The 21,976-nt window shown below is 38.4% G+C and overlaps 2 protein-coding genes across 42 annotated transcripts in view; one reads left to right on the top strand and one right to left on the bottom strand.

The window, feature by feature from the left end:
* Positions 1 to 21,976, top strand: part of mtd (TLD domain-containing protein mustard) — a 90,647-nt gene that overhangs the window by 41,694 nt on the left and 26,977 nt on the right. For 7 of the 41 annotated variants that reach the window (XM_086826188.1, XM_086826186.1, XM_086826187.1 and 4 more), the window contains 8 exons: positions 14,679 to 14,782; positions 16,444 to 16,731; positions 18,723 to 19,223; positions 19,531 to 19,634; positions 19,699 to 19,853; positions 20,623 to 21,154; positions 21,214 to 21,383; positions 21,676 to 21,807. In XM_086826188.1, the coding sequence (XP_086682314.1) occupies positions 14,679 to 14,782; positions 16,444 to 16,731; positions 18,723 to 19,223; positions 19,531 to 19,634; positions 19,699 to 19,853; positions 20,623 to 21,154; positions 21,214 to 21,383; positions 21,676 to 21,807 (1,986 nt within the window). Of the gene's footprint in view, positions 1 to 4,386; positions 4,569 to 7,925; positions 8,065 to 8,125; positions 8,150 to 10,020; positions 10,093 to 14,678; positions 14,783 to 15,777; positions 16,369 to 16,443; positions 16,732 to 17,652; positions 17,892 to 18,722; positions 19,224 to 19,530; positions 19,635 to 19,698; positions 19,854 to 20,598; positions 21,155 to 21,213; positions 21,384 to 21,675; positions 21,808 to 21,976 lie in introns of those variants that run through there. The other 34 variants (XM_086826182.1, XM_086826185.1, XM_086826191.1 and 31 more) reach the window with 19 other exon arrangements.
* On the bottom strand, positions 13,033 to 14,363 carry Tim17b1 (mitochondrial import inner membrane translocase subunit Tim17b1). Its single transcript, XM_020943695.2, has 3 exons — positions 13,542 to 14,363; positions 13,298 to 13,467; positions 13,033 to 13,239 (listed from the first exon to the last, which is right to left on the bottom strand). Exons 1-3 carry the CDS (start codon positions 13,861 to 13,863, stop codon positions 13,219 to 13,221), a joined length of 513 nt encoding a protein of 170 aa, XP_020799354.1. The 5' UTR covers positions 13,864 to 14,363; the 3' UTR covers positions 13,033 to 13,218.

The following is a 21,976-nucleotide window of genomic DNA, read 5'->3' as shown; positions in this document are numbered from 1 at the left end:
TTAAGGGGGTCTCAGTGATTAACAAATGACCAAGTCTCAGTTTTAGTTACTTGTTTTAATCTAAATTGGTGGCAACAAAAGCTTTTAGCATGGAAAGTTGAATTGTTTATCAATTTATGTTAATTTTTGGGAAATATTAGAAGGGAAACCTTTGAAAATCTTTAGAGAACGGTTAAAAGAAACAATTTAAATGGGTTTTAAATGTTAAATATTAGTATCTCTTATTATTTCCTGTTTAAATAAGACAAAATGAATGAAAACTTGCCCAAATTTATTTATATATACCTTTTCCTTTAACAATTAATTTGCATTAATGATGATGATGAGTTAATTCTCCTGACTCTTTCGGGCTTTGGCCAAAAATAATATAATAACACCCACCTGCTCTTCTTCCCCTGTGGATACTCCACTCTTCATGGAGACCTTCATGTGGTAGATCAGGGGTTCATTTGGTGACCCCGACCTGGCTACCTGACTACCAGGGCAAGTCATTGCCTCAGACGCCCAACCGTGGCTCCGGATCTGTTTCAACCTTCACAAACGACCCACCTCTCTCTCTATCTGCCATTAGCCGGTTGTCTATCAGACGGCTCATTATGATCATGTTATAATAATAATTATTATTATGTGTTAATGCCCGCTCCGATCTTAGATAATTAGGGGGAGAAAAGCCCTCGAAATCAGCCGATCGCATACCCGAGACCGAGCTCTTATTTATTATTATGTATGTGCGGGGGACTTATAAATATTGCACCCTGATTTCAATATTGTCGCGACAATATGCCTCGTGTAATTTGTGCTTCCTCAAAAAAAAATTAAAACAATTTTTGTTTGTTCTCGTCATATCTTACTTTTAATTACCAGCATTTTGTTTTGTTTTTACTTTTTGTTTTCTTTCCCGTGTCACACTTTGCTCATGTCTCTCGATTTCGATTTCGATTTGTGACTTTGTGACTGTGTGTTTTCGTCTTGTTTCGCATTTTAATTATTCTTGATTATTTGTGATTGTTTTGTTGTTGTTTTCCTTTAATTAAAAACGAGAAACAATGGAAATTATTGCCCAAAAGGCCTTATAAACAACAAACCTTTTTCTTAGTTGAAGAAAAAGAATATAAATATTGATTGCAAGATTGGCTCAAAGAATTCAAACAACAAAGGGAGAATATGTATTTTGATGACACTTTGGACCCTAGATATCCAGCCATGCAAATTAGTTATTAGTGATAAATATATAGTATATAAACATTCATCTTTATCGGGCTTATGTCTCCTTGCGCAAGAGGTCTGGGGGAGCAATAAAACTCGGCATTTTACAATTTCCAATGTCAATTAAACTTGTAAAGAGAATTAATAGAGCGCACAAGCATCGCTGGAAAATTGTCCAACGGAATGTAAACAAAGGCAATAACAATAATTGGCCATATTCGTTGTACTATATATCGTTGGAATCGGAAACCCACATGGGTCTATTTGTTAAAGTAGCGCGATTTTTCAACTGTTAAGGCAGCACGTTTTTATTGCACGCGATATGGGGGTCTCTGATCGATATACTATATATAAGCTATAGATTCAACCACTCTTTAGCAAAAAATAAGGCTAACAATAAGCCCAGTATTGCCTGTCACTAAATTCTTTTATTTTGCATATGTATAAAAATACTTTTAGTCCCCATTGAGCTTGAACTTATTTGGGGCAATTTAATCCACTTTAAAGTGGATTTAAGCCAGCTTTTGTTTGTCAATGGGCTTTGTTGGTCTAAGCCTTAGAGCCAAAATATAGCCAATCATGCCATTCGATTGGCTTGTGTTCTGTTTCTCTGTCTGACCACACATTTATGGATTTTTCCCAGCAAATATCCGATAGCTTGCCCCTCGAAATCGTTAATTAAGACCTGGTCCGAACGGTTCCAAACAGCCTCCCTCCAGTCACAAGGCAGACTCCCTCGGCTCACGTGAATATTTGCACAGTTTGAATACTTTGGCTTTGGGATTCCAATTTAGCTTCTGTTTCAGTCTGTCAATCAGTCAGTCAGTCACTGCCAGTTAGTCCAACAATATCTCATAAGGTGCTTAGACTTAGTTGTGCTGCCAAGTCAATGCCTGTCTAATGCCCACACAGTAGTTGCTTAAATACCGCAACAATTTGCGTAAATATTTGAGCAGCTTATATGCATGGGTGCGACTGTATGCAAATGTCATAAATCAAACAGATACACACGGCTTTCCGACCCTAACTTTAGAGCCAGAATTTGTTGAGCAAACTCCTTACAACAGTGTCACTGCAGATGCAAAATGCATAAGAATTGTGGAATTATTTTCCACTTAAAATGGTATTATTTCTTATAACTTTGGTCTGGCTCTTAAGTGACCAATTCAAGTGTGAATGTTGATCTAACCAAAGGCTTTTACTTAACCCCCATTGAATTTTAAAGTCATTGTTTGGTTCACTTTAATATGTAACCTAAGTAAATCATTATAATTCAAGACTTGGGGGTACATCATCCTCTGACTCACTCAAACCCTCTTAATTGGGCCATAATCTATAATATCTTAACTCTCTTGTGAATTTCTGATTCATTCCCCTAAAAGAACTCACACCATTCTTGGGTCCAAAGAGTGGAAGTGACTCAGTTTAAGGAGTTGGTAGTCGGCAACCGTCAATTTTGCACTTGAAAATGTCTCAATATCAGATTCTACTGAGGCAAACACACTTCTCGAGTTTTTACTATGTATTTCTCCCTAGTCCAAAACCCACTTGAGCTTATCAAATTAGCACACACAGAAGAAAAGCAACACGAACTCGGGAACCCTTAAAGAAACTAGGTACAATACTTACTCTAAACAAAAATAAATACGTAAGGAGCCAAACCACGAAAAAGAAACGAAGAAAATATAATGGTAACTAGAATTTGTGACAGGCACTTGGGAAATATTATGGCTTATTATATTGTTTATAATCGTACGATTTATGATGGACTGACCAAAGGCTTCCATCAGACCTCATTCGTGGCCCGACATTTTCGGTATCAACACATCTATCTCTTTATTGCCGCTCAATATAAAACCAATTGAGTCGTAATTCATTTTTAGACCTGCCCTCGCCCCAGCCATATATCTCTATATATTTGTTATAGAATTTTATTGTTTAAAAGCGATCTTTTCGTTTGTTTACACTTTGCCATGTGTGTTGTCTTTGGCCCTCTCTAATGTTTAATAATATCAAAACAAGTTCAGGTTGATGTAATCCCAGGGTTCAGTTTATCGATATTTACGGTAAGATTAATAGCCTTACCCGTAAGCTTGACAAAAATTCTTCAAGATAATTAATATTGCAACTAGGTAATACATTTAAATTCGAATGGGGAACCGGACAGCTCAACGTGGTCAGGTGGGTTTTTAATAATGATCAGGTGTGATGCGATGATTGATCAGGAAGGCATATGCTAATTGGCTATAAATGAGATATCTATGGTTATTACGTTGGAAAGTTCACAGCTTCAATAATGGCATAATGATTGATCAAAGGAAGTCCACCGATTTACACTTTAGCAATATGCGGAAATTAAACCAAGAAATTTTACACATATCATACAGTTCCTAGTTCGTATCAAGCATCTACATATATTTGTTAAATGAAATTCCCTTCTCACTTTGCATTTGCTTAAATCATTCAGCACGCCTTTAAATTACTTGTGCAAATATTTAAGCAAACCAAACAAAAACCTGATAACCGCAAAGGAAGACGTAACCTGGCATTCTTTTCGTAACTATCTTGGAAACAACGGCTACTAAGTTGAGTTGTATTAGGATTTCAGATTCAGATATATTCGGTTCTGGCACGGGTTTATCTCCTTATCAGAGTTAGCTACTGGGCTTAGTTGAGTCAGATGTATTTAGATATTTGCAGATTTAAGACTTTAAGATTTGTTTGTATCTTTAAATAAATTAACCAAGTAGAAGGGGTTGAATGGATCTCTTCAGGGATGTTTAAAGCTATAAGAACAAAGGATCTTAATTCATAATATTAAGAAGCAACTTTATGTAATATAAGAAGGTACTCTAACCCCTCTATATCTCTGAGATACTTTACCCCCATATGGTTCAGATACATTCTGGGGTCTATCCCAACTTGGGTTCCACTTGGAATCGCAACTGTTTGTGGATCGGGATCTGTGGATCGCCGGCGTCCGAGAGTGATTACGTGCGTGTGTGCACAAAGTCCAGAGAGTTCTTTTATTGCTCTCGGCTGCTGATTTGATAAATATATATATAAATGCTCATATTAATGTCACACACAAACGCACACCATAATATCCAGAATGATAACATCCCCAAAGCCATTAAACAATGACAGACTGGGACCAGGCCAGCGGAGGAGCCATGGGATAATTCGTGCTTTCCGAGTGTCAGTTGGAAATGAAACTGTCGCGAAGCGAGACATTTGATCCAATCGCTCTGGTCTCCCTTTGAATCCGTATCTGAATCCGTGATCGCACCCGAAAAATTGTGATTTTATGCAAATGCAAAGTGCCAAAGTGTCAAACTGGATTCTCAGTGCCTTTCGCGAGAGTGTGTTGAGTTAATTATAATTCATAATTTATTTACTGTTCAAATTGCTTATATATATTTATTACGAAATGTGCAAAGCAATTAGGCTTTACGGGTTTAAATATTCATTACCCTAAACGAGACTTTTTAAAACCAATTAAATGCAATTTCTTTGAGTGTCGTCTTCTGGCCGCTGAAAAACTGAGATCTTTAATAAGGGGAAAAATCATGGCAAGAATTCCCGATCAATCTCGTTCAATTTCGATATTTGTTTATTGAAGAAATGCTCACTCGATATGCTTTGCATTCGCTTCAATTAGATTCCCGCTTTGTTCAATGCTTTGTTTATTGGCAGTCCGTTTTTTTGTTTTTTTGTTTTGTTCAGTTTTTTTTCCCCAGCGATAAGGCGGCTCTTATCTTAATTTACGTAAAGCAAGTTTCAATTTAAATGAAAGATAACAGTTCCTCAGCGCTGTTGTTTCTGCGTCAGTTTGTGTAAATATTTTGAATTTTGGCCAAACTGGTTTACCGAAGCATTATTTCTTTGTTTCGTATTGTTTATTTTGTATAATTTTGATGGAGTTTACAAAAATGAAGGTCAAACAAGAAGGGAAGCTAACTTAGAGAGGAAGTTACCTATAGGATCATGGGTTTCAATGTGCTATCTATCATAAGCCAAAAATTCATTTTTCTCAATTAGGAAAGCTTTTCTGTATGGGTTTCTATTAGGATACCAGCATATGTGCCTTTAATATTTATAAAATTAAACATTTGATACATTTTAAAAAATTTAAACAACATTTTGAAGAGTTATCAGGTAATAATTTTGGAGTTGAAGGGTAATTAGGATCACTTCACTACCACCAATGATGTGAACAGCGGGGAGGCCGCGCACCGAATGAGGCCAGCGGGACGGCAATGCCTGTATTTATACTTTCCAAGCAATGAGAACATCAGAGAAAGTGAGAGCAAGAGAAAGTGAGAGCAAGAGAAAGTGAGAGAGAAAGAGCTATCTCTAGAGGTGGGTAGCGAGAGATAGAGAGAAAGAGAACTCCAGAGACACACAGAGCGAGCTAAGCATACATTTTCTAATCGCTCCTATGGCAGCTATATGATACAGTCGTTCGATCCCAACTGTTCCGACTTATAGAGAGAGTATATCTAAGACTAACTGCAAACTTTTATTCAAATAGCTCAAAAACTGACAGACTGACATAGCTACACCGATTCGGCTGTTGATTCTGATCAAGAATATATATGATATAGGTTAGGAAATGACTTCTTCACTGCCTTCCAAGATCGTTGGTTTTCCCTGAGACCATCTATCAAGGGGCTCGTCTATCCGGATCGGTTCCCTAATATTCCAACCAGGTGTCACCTGCCCCTAGAAATTACCTCAATCAGCCGCTAATGAAGCCAGGCTGACGACAACTTTTCTCTCACAGATCACACGAACAAGTCGAACAAATTATAGGCTTCATGCTAAATGCCTAACAAACACGACGACGATATTCAAACTAGATTCTACGTGAATACCGATCGAGTGAAGAGAATACAAGTTCGGTTATATATATAAAAAATAAAGTGTCAAGCGAGTCGTTGGTGATGAATTCATTTACGACAATGCCGCTGGCGCCGAGAAATTAAAGGCAACTGACCACCATTCGTTGTGCTCACACCCGGCAGGCATTGCAAATGTAATATAAAATGCAATTAATTGTTTCAATTAAGGCCGGTCCAAAAAAATGTTGCCGTGCAATATATAAATGTGCGACGATTACTCCCCATGACTAAGAACAACGCAGCCAATTTAAATATTTACGAAATACTTTTTGTGTACAAATACGCGAGAATACAAATGCCTACAAATAAGATAAGGCTGATAGCAGTAGCCCAAGCAGTTGACTTTCTTTACTTTTTTTTCACCGGTTTGCGGTTGAAGGCCAACCTTAACCCAAATTTGTATTTTATTTTTTGTTGTTGTTGATTTTTGCGGAGGAGGATTAATTTCAAGTGCAGATTGAATAAGCAGCGACCTTGCCTCGGGTTCATGAATAATCGTTTTGGGTGTTGGCTGTCCGGCGATTGTGGGAATCAATTGGATGACAAAAAGAGATGATATAAAATGGGGAAATTGACTATAAAACCCAGGAAATGTGCCAGGGGTTTTTTGCAGAGCAAATTAATGTGAATATATATGAGAGAGAGCATTATTTAAGTACTTAAACTAGGTCTCAATGCTAATAATTTGAGAAATTAATAACTTTAGAGGCTATTAACTACTCAAAAATATTATTCCGCTTAAACAATTATTTAACTTGGGTACTCCATTGAAATTCGAACCTTAACTGAAACGTTTACTCCACAAAAAAACCTACAAATTACAAAAACCTGGGAGATTTAGTAAGCTTAGAAGTGTAAAGTTTGTTGATGTTTCATCACCTTGAAAGCCATTCTCTCCCCTAAATTATATATAGTACGTGTCATATATTATTGTTGCCAACTTAAATACTAACTTCTCGTTGGCTAAAATTATTCTCATTACGCAAAACTCACGTGCAGGTGAGTTGCCCTCGAAGGTGACACATTTTCTGATGCCAAAAAAAAATGGCACAGACAGCGGCAAAAATGTGTCCAAAAATCCAATTAACCTTTTTTTCTTTTGTCGTTAAGTTGGTAGCAACAGGGACAGGCAAATGCAAACAACATTTCCTTCGTTTTATTTTTTGTTGTTTTTATTTGTTAGCCAGCAGAAAAAGCCATGGCAAACAGAGATAACAATGCGGCATAAAATTCTAATTATGAAGTGGCAGTGGCAGGAAAGGCTAAGAGACCTTAAGGGGGAGGGAATTTAAATACGATTATCAAAAGTCGGTGGCCAGTTTTAGGGCAGAATGGAGTTGCTTATATCAAAATCAAAGGCGGAATTAATACCAGAGAACCCCGGGGAGACACGTGAAAACATTAGACAACTGCTGCAGTTTGCTGTCAGTTTTTGGTTGTTGTGTTTTTGTTTGTTTGCTTAGTTTTTGTGCTCAGCTATGGCTGATAAGGGCCGGGACTTTGGGCGAAATTTGTATTTGTATTTCCCTGCTTGCGACGCCTCCTCCGACAAGCTAATTAATTTTGTCATCAATATTTTCCACACACCGCGGCTGGGACAGCAAAATTGAATCATTAAAAGTCAACAGAGTGTCAAGTGAATTTATCTTTTGCTTGTTTTAGTTCCATTCCGCTTTTTTACTCTCTGTCTTACTCGGGGTGTCTCATCTGTCACATAATGTCGGCTGACACCATGGCGTATGATTGATCGGGCAAATAATCGGTATTCGATTATATTATTCGGCCTAAACATGCATCAATCTCCTGTTAATTTAGCCATTCAACTATAAGCCAAGACGTTGCCAAGAAATTGCATTTAATTTGAGACCTTACTTTGTCTTTAGTTTTGAGGAAAAGTTATGAATAAAAAATAATACAACATGCAGAACATTCTAATCACCTCACAATATTATTGGTAAGCAATTTGCCTTTAAGCTTTGCCCTAGATATTTATCAATTTATTTTCACGTTTCTAGGCTTGAAAATGTTCTAGTGAAGAGGTTTGGCCATAAACATTATTATTAATTATTGCATGGTAACGAATGAATGGCAGTTCTTGGGGAAACAAATGTTTATCTTTATGGGGAACATTGAACACATTCGATTAGGTGCTGAATCTAAACGTTTTTGTCAGCTGAGTTGGAAAATGATATAGAAGATTAGAAGACTGGAGACAATCAGTTGTTGTATAGTTTAAGCTTAGATCTAAGACAAAGATTCTCTCTATATTGAGTTTAACTTCCGGTTAGCTTAAGACCCATGACCATTGTAATTCCCCGAAAACGACAAACATGATCTTAAGCACGTACGCACGAGACCTCTGGTTCCCTCATTCGATTCCCCTTTGTTTGTCCATCGAGTTTCGCCTTTTCTGGCTTTTGGGTCAATTTTAAGCGAAAAAGCACATTAAAACTCGTACAAAGTAAATATAAATGTTTATTGAATAGTTCTCACCAGGGGGCTTCCTTAAACAAATAATAATATATTGATATTAATCCATTTTAATTAATACGCTGCTGATTAGCTACACAAATATATATTTATTTTGTTTATCTAGCTTAACAAATTAATAATGATGATGATGGGTGATAATTTCCTCTGGTGAATCTAATTGAATACTTTGTTTCATTTATTCTTCATAATCTTGATTGACCTATTTAGAAAAACCTTATTTCTCATAAATTTCTTCTACACCTATTAGACACAATTACGACTTTCTATGATTGCCCCAAATTAAGATAAACTCTCTATGCCAAATGTTTTTGACCCTGGTCTATATCAGAGTTTTCGCGACTGTTGGCCATATATGAAACCTTGAGTTCTGGCAATCTTAACTAAAAAAAGTCACAGGCTGTTTGGGATTTTTTTTTTTTTTTTTGTTTTATTTTTTCACTCATATCATATCGGTCTTTTAGCAGTTAACCCTCAAAAATTCAAGTACATTTTAGCTCAAGTTGGACCTGCTATTAGCAAGTGTTTGAGAGTGTCCAAAAACAAATCCAGAATTCCCCATTTTGATAACATCAAATGATTGCAAATAAATTGTGATTGTTAAAGTGCACTTTTGTATAAGAATTTATTTTAAAATTGTAGATTAATAAAAAAATAATATTACCTGATTCTATATTAAAGTTAACTTTATGATGACTTGATGACTTGAGATTTTAGAGACGGTTTCTTACTTTTAACATATTTCAAACAGATGAAGTAACTGCTATGACTTCCTGTAAACTTTTCCACAACAAATATCTTTTGTTGGATAGATCCTTTCTTCATACTAAAGCAACATTGTTATTTAATAATTTAATTACCAGCTCTTAAGATGTTTTTAATTGACTGAATCTATAATAAATCGTGCCTGTAGTAATCATTTGATTTAAACTATAATCATTAGTGTGTCCCCCAACTTAGTAGGTCCCATGGCCTCACCCTTTTCGAAATCTCTGAACGTGACGATTCCACAGCAATTAGCTCAAAGTCGTCTTGACCACGTGCTATCCCCCAGATACATAGTATGTATGCACAAATATATATTAAATATATACATTTAATGGACACTATATAGAGAGTAATTAGACGGACGGGATTCGGGGTTTGGGTCTGATAAATTCCCTATTTTCTACGTGTGCATTCCACAAAATTGGCGTTTGTTAAACTCGCGTTTTTTTGTGTTTTAGTTTTTTGTTAATTTTCAACCTTACCTATTTAGTAGTTTATTATATATATACTATGTATAATTGTATTATTTATCGTATTATTTTCCTTATTTATTTCCTTGGACCTACTGTATTTTGTTTTGGCACAAATTGCTCATTTAATTGGTTTTGTTCGCCTGCCCCGATGTGCTCCTTATGATTTGCGAACGCGCCAGGTCACGTAGGGCTAGTCAAGATGTATCCAGTTTGTCACGCAGCGTTGACAATTTGGCGATTCCCGTGCGCAGGTAAGTTGCAACTAACAATTTTCCCCTTTCCCCCCTCTCTCCCACCCCCTCATGCACATGCACACCTGAGCACACACACACAAACAACAATGAATGATAAGATAAAGCCTGCATGACATAATTAAATCTGTTTCTTGTTACATATATCTCTGTGTATCGCTGTTGAATGTTGCATGGCTGGATATATTTTATGTGTATTTACCTAACGCACCTGCATGCTCATATAGTATATATATTTATTATAAAAGTATTTACCAATAACCATATTATTGACTTTCAGCCAATTGTGACCATAACTTGTGTTTAATATATATATAACAATTTATGAACTTTCGCTTTAATAAATTATTTTTCGAGGTCTATATACATACAATTTAAGACAGTCAGCAAATATTGATAATTTATAAGGAGGCAGTTCAAATTACACTCAGTATCAGATTATTTATAGATAATCTTAATGTTCCCTGTCGTCTTATTAACAAATTTTGATAATTTATAAGTCTTAGCACATAAGTACTATATAAATAAATAAATTGACAGATAAAATCCGCGCAAACAGTTGATAAGGCAAAGGAAGTTTAGTAATAATTACTAGTAATAATTGAAAGTATCACAAATTAAAATGCTACAAGGACAATAAACCTACCCCAAGGAAAATCAATTAAAATAACAACTTCCATGAGTCACACGGAATATAAAGAAATCAGCATCGAGTGAAAGCATTCTATTATCAATTTCACAACTGCAATAAAAGTCAATAATTCATGTTTTTCGTACGTCGCACACACATTACGTATACGTAATGGCACTGAGTCACCCCTTGGCCCGGGTTCAACTTGGACCAATGTCTAGCCAATGACAGGCAAATAAAAATGCAGAGACAGTGGGAGGTAAAACCAATTGCGGGTTGTTGACATTTTAAGACTCGGGCGGAATTGTGTCAGTAAAGCGTCGCGGTGGCTCCTACTGGTTGCTTTCGGTGTTCATGCCACTGATCGCTGCCCACGGCCAAATGATCGAGGGCAAACAATGCACAAGACCGATAAGATATATATTTACTATATATGAAATACAGAGAGTTGTAACCATAAGTGAATGAGCTTTGGGATTTATTCAATTGCCCCTCTGGCCATTTATGACACGTCACATTCCCAAGTCATTCCTAAGGTGTTGTGTTAAAGCACTCACTGTCATCTTGAAACAGAGTTTCTGGGAAATAATGGAGAATAACTTGGGCATTACTCAAAGACAGCTATTAAATGTATATTTTATTTTCTAATCAGTGCTTTCAACTTATGCGGAAGCGAGTCTGACTTACTAACGATTAGTTACAGTGATTAGCTTAGCTTACAGAGCGGAGAAAGATGTCTTAATCAAGTTTTTGAAACCATTAAAATGAATTTCCTGACCAACCAGACAGCAATTAGAAAAGGTTTTTAATGCATCCTTTATGAGTAATTTAAATTCAGAGAAATTGTATCACACATGAGATGTTATTTGAACATTTTCTTTGAGCAAAAGATCACAATTGCCAAAGAATATTAGCCTTGCCTGGCAGCCAAAAGAAATGTCTGAAATGCTTAGGAATGCGAAAAGTGAATATTTAGCCTCCGAAAATAATATTTATGTCATATACAATTATTTATGTTTACGCGCAGAACAAAAGGCGAAATACATTTCCATTTAAACGCGAATACCAACTGTGCAAACGAGATTCCATTGCTCGGTCGCTGCCTGAACTCAATTTAATTTAAATGCATAAATAACATGGAGGGAGACGTGTTGTCAAATGTCGCCAACTTAAAATCAAACACAGTTGTTTTCAGCCCAGACTTTGTTTTTGCAAGGGTTTTTTCACTCCTCCCTCTGGGGGGTATACGTGTAGTAGGCCTATCTCCTTGGAAAGGTTTTTTCAGCTGCGCAATTGGCAACAAGCTAGATCGGGCCAAGACTTTCCGTGGAAAATTCTCAATGGCAGTAAACACGGGGCTGGAATTAAAATGGGGAAAACAAATATCGGAATGGGCGACAAATATGCGTTAAATAATTATTTAGTATTTGCTTATTTTTATTGTTTATCTACGAACAAAAACAGTTTGCATGCGCCTGCTGCTGGCTGCTGGCTGCCAGCTGAAAATTATTTTACACACACACACGTTTGTATTTATGCATATTTATTTTTTATCATTGATATTCAATTATGGTTATCGCCGTTTGCCCGCTAATTGGCAACGCAGCGAAAAGACACGCGCAAATAAAACTTTATTATTTTTAAATATTTTGATATGCCCACAAAGGCGGCCGTTTCGGCAGCGAAACCTTATCGAAGGAGGCCCAAGACTATTTTCCATTCCAATATTCAACTTGGACATGTGGCTGTCATTCAATTGATTCACATTGAATCGATGACTATCTTGGACAGAGGAAAACCCATTTCCACAGCCCCCAAAATTATAGCGGAAATTAGTTTTGTGAATCGTAGTTGAGCAGAACCCACAAGGAAACAAGGAAATAGTGAGGAAAATGCTGCCAGCGTAAACTAAGGAAAAGAAAATTGAACACCACATACAATAGAGACAAGGACATTCGACATTGAAGGGAATCGTTCTAAAAATAGAAAGTATTTTGCAGTTTGAGAGAATTTAAGGAATACAATTGAACAAGCATATTGATTATAAAACTGATTAAAGTAAATCATTCTGTAACAAGGAAATCATAGGACTTAGAAAACTATAAAAATATATGCATAAATCAAGACAACAGTCGTGCCAACTGTAGATAACTTATTGCCCGATCGAAGGGTTATAGGACTGGTTAGGAATACCAAATAAATGGGAAAATCGCAAGTATGGAGCTAGGAAGCACACGCGCCTCCCAAAATGCCAAAACAAATGCCAGAACACAACACTCCAGTCCGACTTCAGACCGTAGCCATAAAAATGCCGAATCAAATATAAATATATTTAAGATTCTAAAACTTGGAATGAACGACAAATGAATTTTAATTAAAAAAAATCGGAATGCCGCCAATCGTGGAGCACTGAAAAGAATCTCGTATAAAATTTGTATGCAATCGTCGAGCGATGGATGGATGGCAACGTCTATCCGATGACGCAGCGAATAATTCTACATTGGAGATGGATTCACCTGGAAATATCAGGGGAAGGGATTGGGATACAAGATTAAAGATCAAAACCAAACCCACCTTGGAGAAACCCTTTTGTGCCTGTTGCTCCCTAAAGATCTCCTCTCGCTCCACTGGTGACACTGGGCGGTAAACCTCCGATGAGAAACGGGTCACTCCTATGCCCACGCCCTCGATCAGGGCCAAGATGATGCCGCCCACCACAGCACTGCTAGCCATGGAGGCTAGTCCTGTGGCGAGAGAGGATTTGGGATTAGACCAAAGAATAGCGAACTATAGCATCCCCTAGAAAATGACAACATACCGGTCCTTGCAGCCAGGATCCCTCCAGTGGCTGCCCCACTAATAACCGAGTTCCAAGGATCCTCCTTTCTGCGTATGTAGACCAGCGTACAATCAATGGCACTGAAGGTGGCTCCCCAAACCGCAAAATTTCCACCTGTTGTGGCGCATCTGGAACGCATTTCGGCATAACTTCCGGCCAGGCGTCGTCCCAGACCGGAAGGAGCATTGCGGAAACCACGAATCCCCTGGAAGATACCACTGCCCAGGATGCCCATGCCAAAGGCAGCGCCGCAGTCCTCGGCAATGCGGAAAGGACATGGATTTCGGTTGGACTCTTCCATTCTTAATATATGATAAGGTTATTTATTGATTAATGGAAATGGGGATAGTTTCCTTAGTTGACGAATGAGTTATTGGGTTCAGGATAGATGGCCCAGTCAAGGCTTTCTTAGTTTAAGCTTAAATGTGTTATATCTTATAAATTCAATCGATGAAACCATAAGCATTATATTAAAAGTTGAAGTTCTATAAAATATATATTTTATCTATAACATTACATCCGTTAAAGAGAAAAATCAACTGCGTTTGAACATTTATTTGTAAGTTTATATAGTATTAATTTAATATAAGCCTCAGGAATTATATCAAATATTTAAAACCTACAGCAAATTAAGATAGAAAACGTTAGAAAAATTGTGCATTTACCTTTCATTGCAAGCCGGCACATGCTTTATATTAATTTAGCAAAGCATCTTAAGGACAAGCCACATGAAAAGTCGTGACTTCTCTCGAATTATTTAAAGGCTAATCGGAAAAATACAAAACAATAAAAAAACAAATCGCAAAACGTTTAGAAAAAAACATTTAAAATGCGTCGTTTTACCATATTTGGTGACTAGTCGTCGATTGTCAAGATAATCTTTACAAAACGATAGCAAAACACAAAACAAAACAGGCAGCAGCAACAAAAAGGCTGAATGAAAAAGGTAAACGCAAAGCTAATAAATAAATTGTTATTACCCGGTTATGGTCACAATTCGAGCTGGAAATTTGTAAGTGATAAGGATCGCAGCAGATTGTGCTCTCCGATCGCTACAAATAGCCCAAAAATTCCGTTCAAAATCGATTTTACAACCGCATTCTGACATTTTTTCAGGAGCAAATCGCGCAGCGTGGACCACGGCCTTGCGGCTCCGTTTGACTTGGACTCACTCCGCTCGAAAGTCGAGCAACGATTCGAGAGTGTTGACAAACTATCAAGTGAGTATTGCGAAGAAAATCCTAGTAACTATACCTTAAAATTTATACTCAATTAAGAGGGATATCAATTATAAAGGGGGTTTAAATACAGGCTTTATTCTTTTTAAAAATAGGTAAATGTTAATATTAAAACGATAATTTTGGTGTGCAGAAGATATTTACAATATCAGAAAGTAATTTATTTTTATGATCCTAAAGACTTTTATCATTTTGTTAGTCAAGAAAGTAGTTTAATATAAGAAGAGTGTGTTTTGTGTAGGTATATATAAGGAGGTGCTGGAAAACCCATATTTAAAAAAGAATTCCCTGATTAGTAACTTCTTACAAGAAGAAGATAGGTCTTAAAGCTTAAATAGGTTATATACAAATTTTAGTTCCTAATTTAAGTTCGTTTAAAGCAGCATAAAACGAAAATGAATTAACAATTTATTTGAAACCACAGCATGGTTTTTACATTTAAAGTTTATCGTGCGACACCTAGCGCTCATAGTTGGAACTAAAAACTCTACGTGAATTTGACATACAATATATTTTCTACTCAGTGTTGTCTTTCTATAAACAAGCAGCTAAACAATTATACTGAATAATATGCTTAATATAAAAATAGCTATATATATTTGTGGACACCTTAAGAAATTTTCTTGGTTTTTTAAAGTCCTAGATCAAAAGATCAACATCTGAGTACATTTATATGCAGGAAAATTAAACATTTCAAATCCGATTTAATTTTAAATAATTTAATTTGCCGTTTATATTTACTTTCTTTGTTTTTAAAAAGGTTTAAAGTTAAAAATGGCCTTAAAAAGACTTTTTTTTTGGCTTTGTTATTTTATTTAAATTCCATTTAAAACCTACTAATTTTTTAATGACCTTTCGTTAGTTTATTTCTTAAACAATTAATTACTGTTTAATGAAATTTAGGCAAAATTAGGGGGGGAGAGACTACTCTTTTATGTTAATAACTAAACAGAATTTTAGACACAACTTAATGGGCAGCAATTTTTTATCATTATTACTCGGCATTACTTATCGTTGTTTATAGAAAAACATCAAAAGGTACAACTCAATCGGCTTCAAAAATCATATAGGTTGAGTCATGTCGGGAAAATGTTATATCAAACCCCCGCTGGGGTTACCTATAAATTTATGCTTATCAGTTTTTTCCCTTATCACCTTGATGTCTGTTCGGTTTGGGCTTGTGTGCCGGTTGGCAGTCGCATTTGTTATTCACTCGGTTCGGTGGCAGTGGCATCATGTTAATATTAGGATTTCAAAGAGCGCGCCAAAGTTAATGAAGACGCTTTACAACCAGCTGGCTGACAGTTTGAAAGAGGTGGACAGCCACAATGAGCCTGACATTTTGGCGCACAAAAGAGAGTGTTGGTTAATTCGGAGAAAATCGGGAAAGAACATGGAAGTGGTTGAGATTTATTGGCATCTGGCGACCAATGAGTTTGCGGTTATCTACCTCTGCCGGGAGCAGGTTCCGTCCACAGGTGTGGTCTACTCCCACCTGCTACCCGATAGCGATTTGTTTGCGGTCTTCGAGCAGCGTCCCCCGATCCCGGTGCCCACGGCCACACGGAGTACATATCTAACAGCGCAGTCATCATTGTTTTGTATTATTAATTATTATTATTTCTGTTTGTGTTCTTTCGCAGGGCAAAAGTCTTCATTGCCCACCATACCCACCATTTCCTACACCGTGGGTAATCGCGACACCCTGACCTCCGTGGCGGCCCGTTTCGATACCACGCCCTCGGAGCTGACCCACCTCAACCGGCTGAACAGCTCCTTCATCTACCCGGGCCAGCAGCTGCTGGTGCCGGACAAGAGTGCCAAAGACGACGCCTCCAGCAGCTCCACCAACGACCCGGACGGAGGCAGCCTATCCGGCAAGTCCAGCCCAATTGAGCGCAAGTTGTCCGGCGACGAGAGCCGCGAGAAAGGTAAGCCCAAGCGATCCGCTTCAATCCGATCCGATCCGATGCGAGTGGAAGGACGCTCCGCTCCGTGGACAGGGTCAGGGAATGGTGCAATTGGTGCGACGATAGTGAAGCTTTGCCAGCAATGCCCAACGCCCAGCCTCCGTCTTTTAGTTGCAATTGCACGAGCTTTGCCATTTTTGTTTCAATTAATTTTTTTAATTAATATAATTATTTGGAAAACCCTTACCAATTCAAATAAGCACCTAATTTATTAGTAATATATATACATATTTATTTTTAAACATCACGACTGCAAAATTCTCATATAGTTTATTTTTTTTTTCAATTAAACTCATCTTCAGTTCAAACTACACTTGAATACTTATTCAGAATGCATGCTTCACTGAAAATTAAAATAATACTACAAAATATAATCTTATATAATCTTTTACACAAGTTTAAGCTATCAATTTATTTATTTTGAATCAAAAACAGTACAAAATTAACTTTAAAAATATTTATAGAATGATTACGTGCATGATCATCAAATAATCAACCATAATCAATTATCAATAGAAGGTATAACATCAGCTTAATATACATAAATATATATACAAAAGAAATATATAAATCAAAAGAATTCTGGGAATCCCCTCTAAATATAAGCTTAAATTTTTAATTTCCCGCCATAGACATCTGACTAGCAATGTTTCCCACCTTTTGTTCGATGATTTTTGCGTAGTTATGGAATATCGATATTAGATTGCTCAACCAAAATATCAGTCGAATATCGACAAACAAGCTCATATTATAAAGATTAAATGTATATAATATACAACTATATATTTAATTTCATAAAAACAAGCATTCGAAAACTAAAAAATTAATACAAATATTTATTTTCACCCTTGTGAAAAAAACCGATAGTGTCATCGCAAGAGTGATATTATCGATAGAGCTATCGCTAGTGTGACTTCTCTAGCCTAAAAACAAAACATATTTACCTGAACGTGTTTCTCTCGGTTGTTTTGCACCTGCAAACAGGCGATAAAAGTCAAATTGACTGTTTGCCGAAAGCCACGTTGATTAAGCGGCGGAATCCACGACGTGTATAGTGCAGCAGGACGTACTTAAGATCTCGAGCTTCAGCATGCACACGGCTGTCTTCTGGCGGAATGGAGGTGCTTGTTTGTTTTTCTCCCCATTGTTTGTGTTGTCGCCTCGCCTTGACTCGACAATAAGTGATTAAGTGTTAATTGCGGTTGACAAAAAGGCTGAAGACCTTGAAGGGCCACTCCAGGTGGCGTTCCGGAAGAAAAGGCACCTTGTTTCCCGACTGACGACGGGTCACGTTGTCGCCACCCTATCTCCGGAAATCGTAACGCACCAGGCCAGTGATGTGCAACTGAATAAATAGTATTTAGTTCGGTCTAGGTACATTTCGACACGTTACCCTGAGTAGGTACAATTGTATCTTTCAGATACCTGAGTAACTTTAGTTTAGCTATTTAAACTAGTTAGGTAACACGATCCGTTTAACTCTGTTTTGTAGTATAAAAGTGTGAAAAACGAGATTCTGAAAGGCAAAAGTTTGTTTGTTTAATTACTAAGCTAAAATATTGGTATCCTTTATTTAAAAAAACAACCCTTTCTCCATAAATTCATTTTTCCAGTATTCCAAGTTATATAATATGCATTTTTTGTACTAGAAAAGCGAGAAACGTGAACTTTTTATCTTGTATCTTGTATCTTGTACCTTTAAGTAGCTAAAATCATCACCATTCTCATCACTAGACGCAGCAGCGGTGTACGTTTAGCTTAAAACAACAAAGGAGGTCACAAGGCGCAGATTTAGTTTAAACTATCCCATATATCAATTTTGCTTTCACTATCTTATCGCCGGCAACAACGGGTGTGTAGTTGATAAAAATCACCTCCCACTGAAGCCCCACCGAAAACCACTTGCACCCAATATATGATATTTTATATTAATTAAATGCCATTTCTTGCAGACATACTCGAGGGCCTACGCCCCGGATCCCCGAAGCCGGGTCACATTGAGCGCGTGTCCAATAGCAGCCAACAGCAGGCGGAGGAGGAGGCCAACAAGAGCGACGATCCGGTGATTACCCAGCGCTTCCTCAAGATCAATGTGCGCCACATTACAGACGGACAGGGCGTCGTGGGCGGCGTCCTTCTGGTCACGCCCAATGCCGTCATGTTCGATCCGAATGTCAGCGATCCGCTGGTCATCGAGCATGGCCCGGAGAGCTATGGTGTCATTGCGCCCATGGAGCTGGTTGTCAACGCGGCCATTTTCCACGACATTGCGCACATGCGAGTGGCAGGTGGGGCCGGCCAGGGCCTAGCTTCTGGCAGCGGATCAGGCGATACGGAGAAGCCGGAGATCTATTACCCGAAACCAGTATTAGTTGAGGAGGATTCCAAGGAGTTGTCTGAGCAGCAGCCCCTGCTGGGCGAAGATGGCGAGGCCAGTAAAGATCGCTTGGATGGTGAGTCAGTGACCCTGCAAAGTCATGATAGAAATACTATAAACTATAGGCTACGTAACACTATTTGCCGTTTAAGTAGATCGTTAAATTCAATTGCGAAAGCCAAACTTAACTTTTATCGGCAGCATTTTCTATGGAAAGCAGTAAATACGATCAAATTTAAAGACCTCTAAGACTCCGCGCCATATCTCTATATAAAAAGCCATTAAATAATGCAGTTAAAGTCTAAAATCCTCAGTAGAATTCATGTTGTTGTCCTATAATTATTTTCTACCGAACTAATTCAGTTATTCTCCTTAATTATTAGCTGAAATTGGATCCTTGGAGATTGCCGACGACCAGGAGTCGCTCTGCTCCAGCACTGGACGCGATGGCGACGCCTTTCCCAAAGCCTTCGACCGCGAACGTGTGGTGAGCTTTCCCCATATCCTCTTCTCCTTAAAAGTTATCTAATTTCCTTTTATCATTTATTCAGGACTCATCTGGTGAAGCCAAAGATAGCGCTAAGACTGACGCTCAAGATGATGAGGACAAGAAGGTCGGGTTGGGCCTCTCAAACACACGCAGCACCTTGGAGGAGCGACGCAAGAGTCTGCTGGACCACCACTGGGCCGTTCCGAGCAAAGACCGGTAAGTGTTTGCCCAGCTTGCTTCAGTTTCTGTATAAACAACTGCTGCTTAATTCTTCTCTCTCAGAGGAATTTTATTCATTGTTGAAACATTTTTAATTTTGTATATATTTTATTTAATGTAAATAATTACGGATAGCACCAAAAAGATATTTTAATCCCTGGACTTTGCCCTTAGAATTTCTTTATTAATGTTTTCATGATATAAATATGCTTCAAAGATAACACTGATTGCGTGAAAGCCATTAGGACTACTTATCAGGCAGGAACTTTCCTTTGTATGGCTCTATTTTTGATTAATTTGATTTAAATCTGTTCAGAATTCCCTTTGATTGACAAACAAAGAGTGATTCAAGATCTTATTAAAGAATATATTTCGCAGTTTCTTTTTTTAGACTTACGTATATTATCTCAAGTAGCTTTCATAAAATAATTAGCTTGGAAAATAACTAGGTGAACTATTTGTCTTATCTCCAAGTAATCTATTTAGATGCGACGCACCTGTGGGAGCAGCTAATGCTTTGGCTTGCCGAAGACAACCTTTTTATTGCTTAAAGTTAATAACTTTATGTTTGTATTTTTGTGTTTTTATTTTCATATTTCGAACCACGCCACGACAAACCCCTTACCATAAATGCAAACCAAACGCTTTACACACCAAACCCCTTACATTACACCCACAACAAACCCACTTGTACATAAATATGTGTGTCTATTTGTGTGCCACGCCCCCAAATATTACTCAGCTATTATTTGTCTAATTCCCGAAGATCATCGGAAGACGAGGCGGACAACGAGTCCAACATAACCGTGGATAGCGGTGCCCGGGTCCAGGACCCTCACTCGGCCACCAGTTCGGTGAGCGGCGTGCCACCAAGCCAGCCGCTGGGAGGAGCAGCTGCTGCTGCCGCCTCAGCCGTTGGCCCCCTGCCGCCGTCCGGCATCGATCTGGAGCACTTGGAGCAGTTGTCCAAGCAGTCCTGCTACGACTCCGGCATCGATATCCGCGAGCCCGTTCCCAACGTACAGCCGATACCAAAGAAAACCGTTTACAGTGACGCGGACATTGTCCTCAGTTCTGACTGGGTGCCACCGAAAACCATTGTGCCGACGCACTTTAGTGAATCCCCGCCGCGCAGCACCATCCTGGGCCAGAGCCTGGACGCCGGCACCGGTGGCGGGGCGCGTAAGAAGACCTCCAGCGTCAGCTTTAGCGTGGACGATGAGGCTGCCCAACAGGCTCAGGCCCAGGCAGCTGCCTCGGCGGCAGCGACCGACAAGCAGACGGAGAAGAAAAACAAGGTAAACTAGAAGTAATATTTAATAATATTAAATATTAAAATTTAACCCTATGTTTTCAGATGCTGAAGCGTCTCTCGTACCCCTTGACCTGGGTGGAGGGTCTGACCGGCGAGGGCGGAGCCGTGCCGCCCGGCGGCGTGGGCGGCAGCCTAAACAAATCAGGTGACACGGAGTCGGCGCCCAACACGGGCGACTCCAACCAGAGCGTATTTTCGAAAGTATTCTCAAGGTGAGTTGACCCCGAGACGAATGATGATATGACTTACGTTCAGCGATCTCTGACTATAATTGGTGCCAACAAATTTTGTTTATTTCGTTTTTTTAAAACCGAAACAAAAATAATATCCAAATGCTTACCTTCGTTTTGTGCGGATCGGCTGCTTTGCTAAACATACATACATGCTCCACTTATGCCCGCTCATAACATATGAACACTGCACAACACAACACAACACTACCCACACACACACAACCTCTATACGATAAACACCACATAATTTTCACATGGCATATGTACATAGCTCGCCCATCACTCTGGTCTCAGAGCTGGGCGGGAATCTATTTTCGAAAACACCGTCCGAGGACTCTGGTGGCTCACCTGTGCCGCCATTGACTCCGCACTCGACACATTCCGAGGGTCATCTGACCTATGGGTAAGGAGGGATCAATTGTGTTGTTTGCCGTTGTTGGATTCGTTGCTCTTGTTGCTCTTGTTGTTGATGTTGTAGTGTTGAAGCGCAAAGAAGTCTATATGTAATTTCACCGAGCACATTCGTTCATATTATGATTTCTATTGATTCATTCATCAGCTACATTCTTGAG

Source organism: Drosophila serrata, unplaced genomic scaffold, assembly GCF_035046125.1.
Source record: "Drosophila serrata isolate PLE 108 unplaced genomic scaffold, ASM3504612v1 contig_156, whole genome shotgun sequence".
Lineage (NCBI taxonomy): Eukaryota > Metazoa > Arthropoda > Insecta > Diptera > Drosophilidae > Drosophila > Drosophila serrata.
The sequence above is the reverse complement of the archived record's forward strand: the minus strand, read 5'-3'. Positions and strand labels throughout refer to the sequence as shown.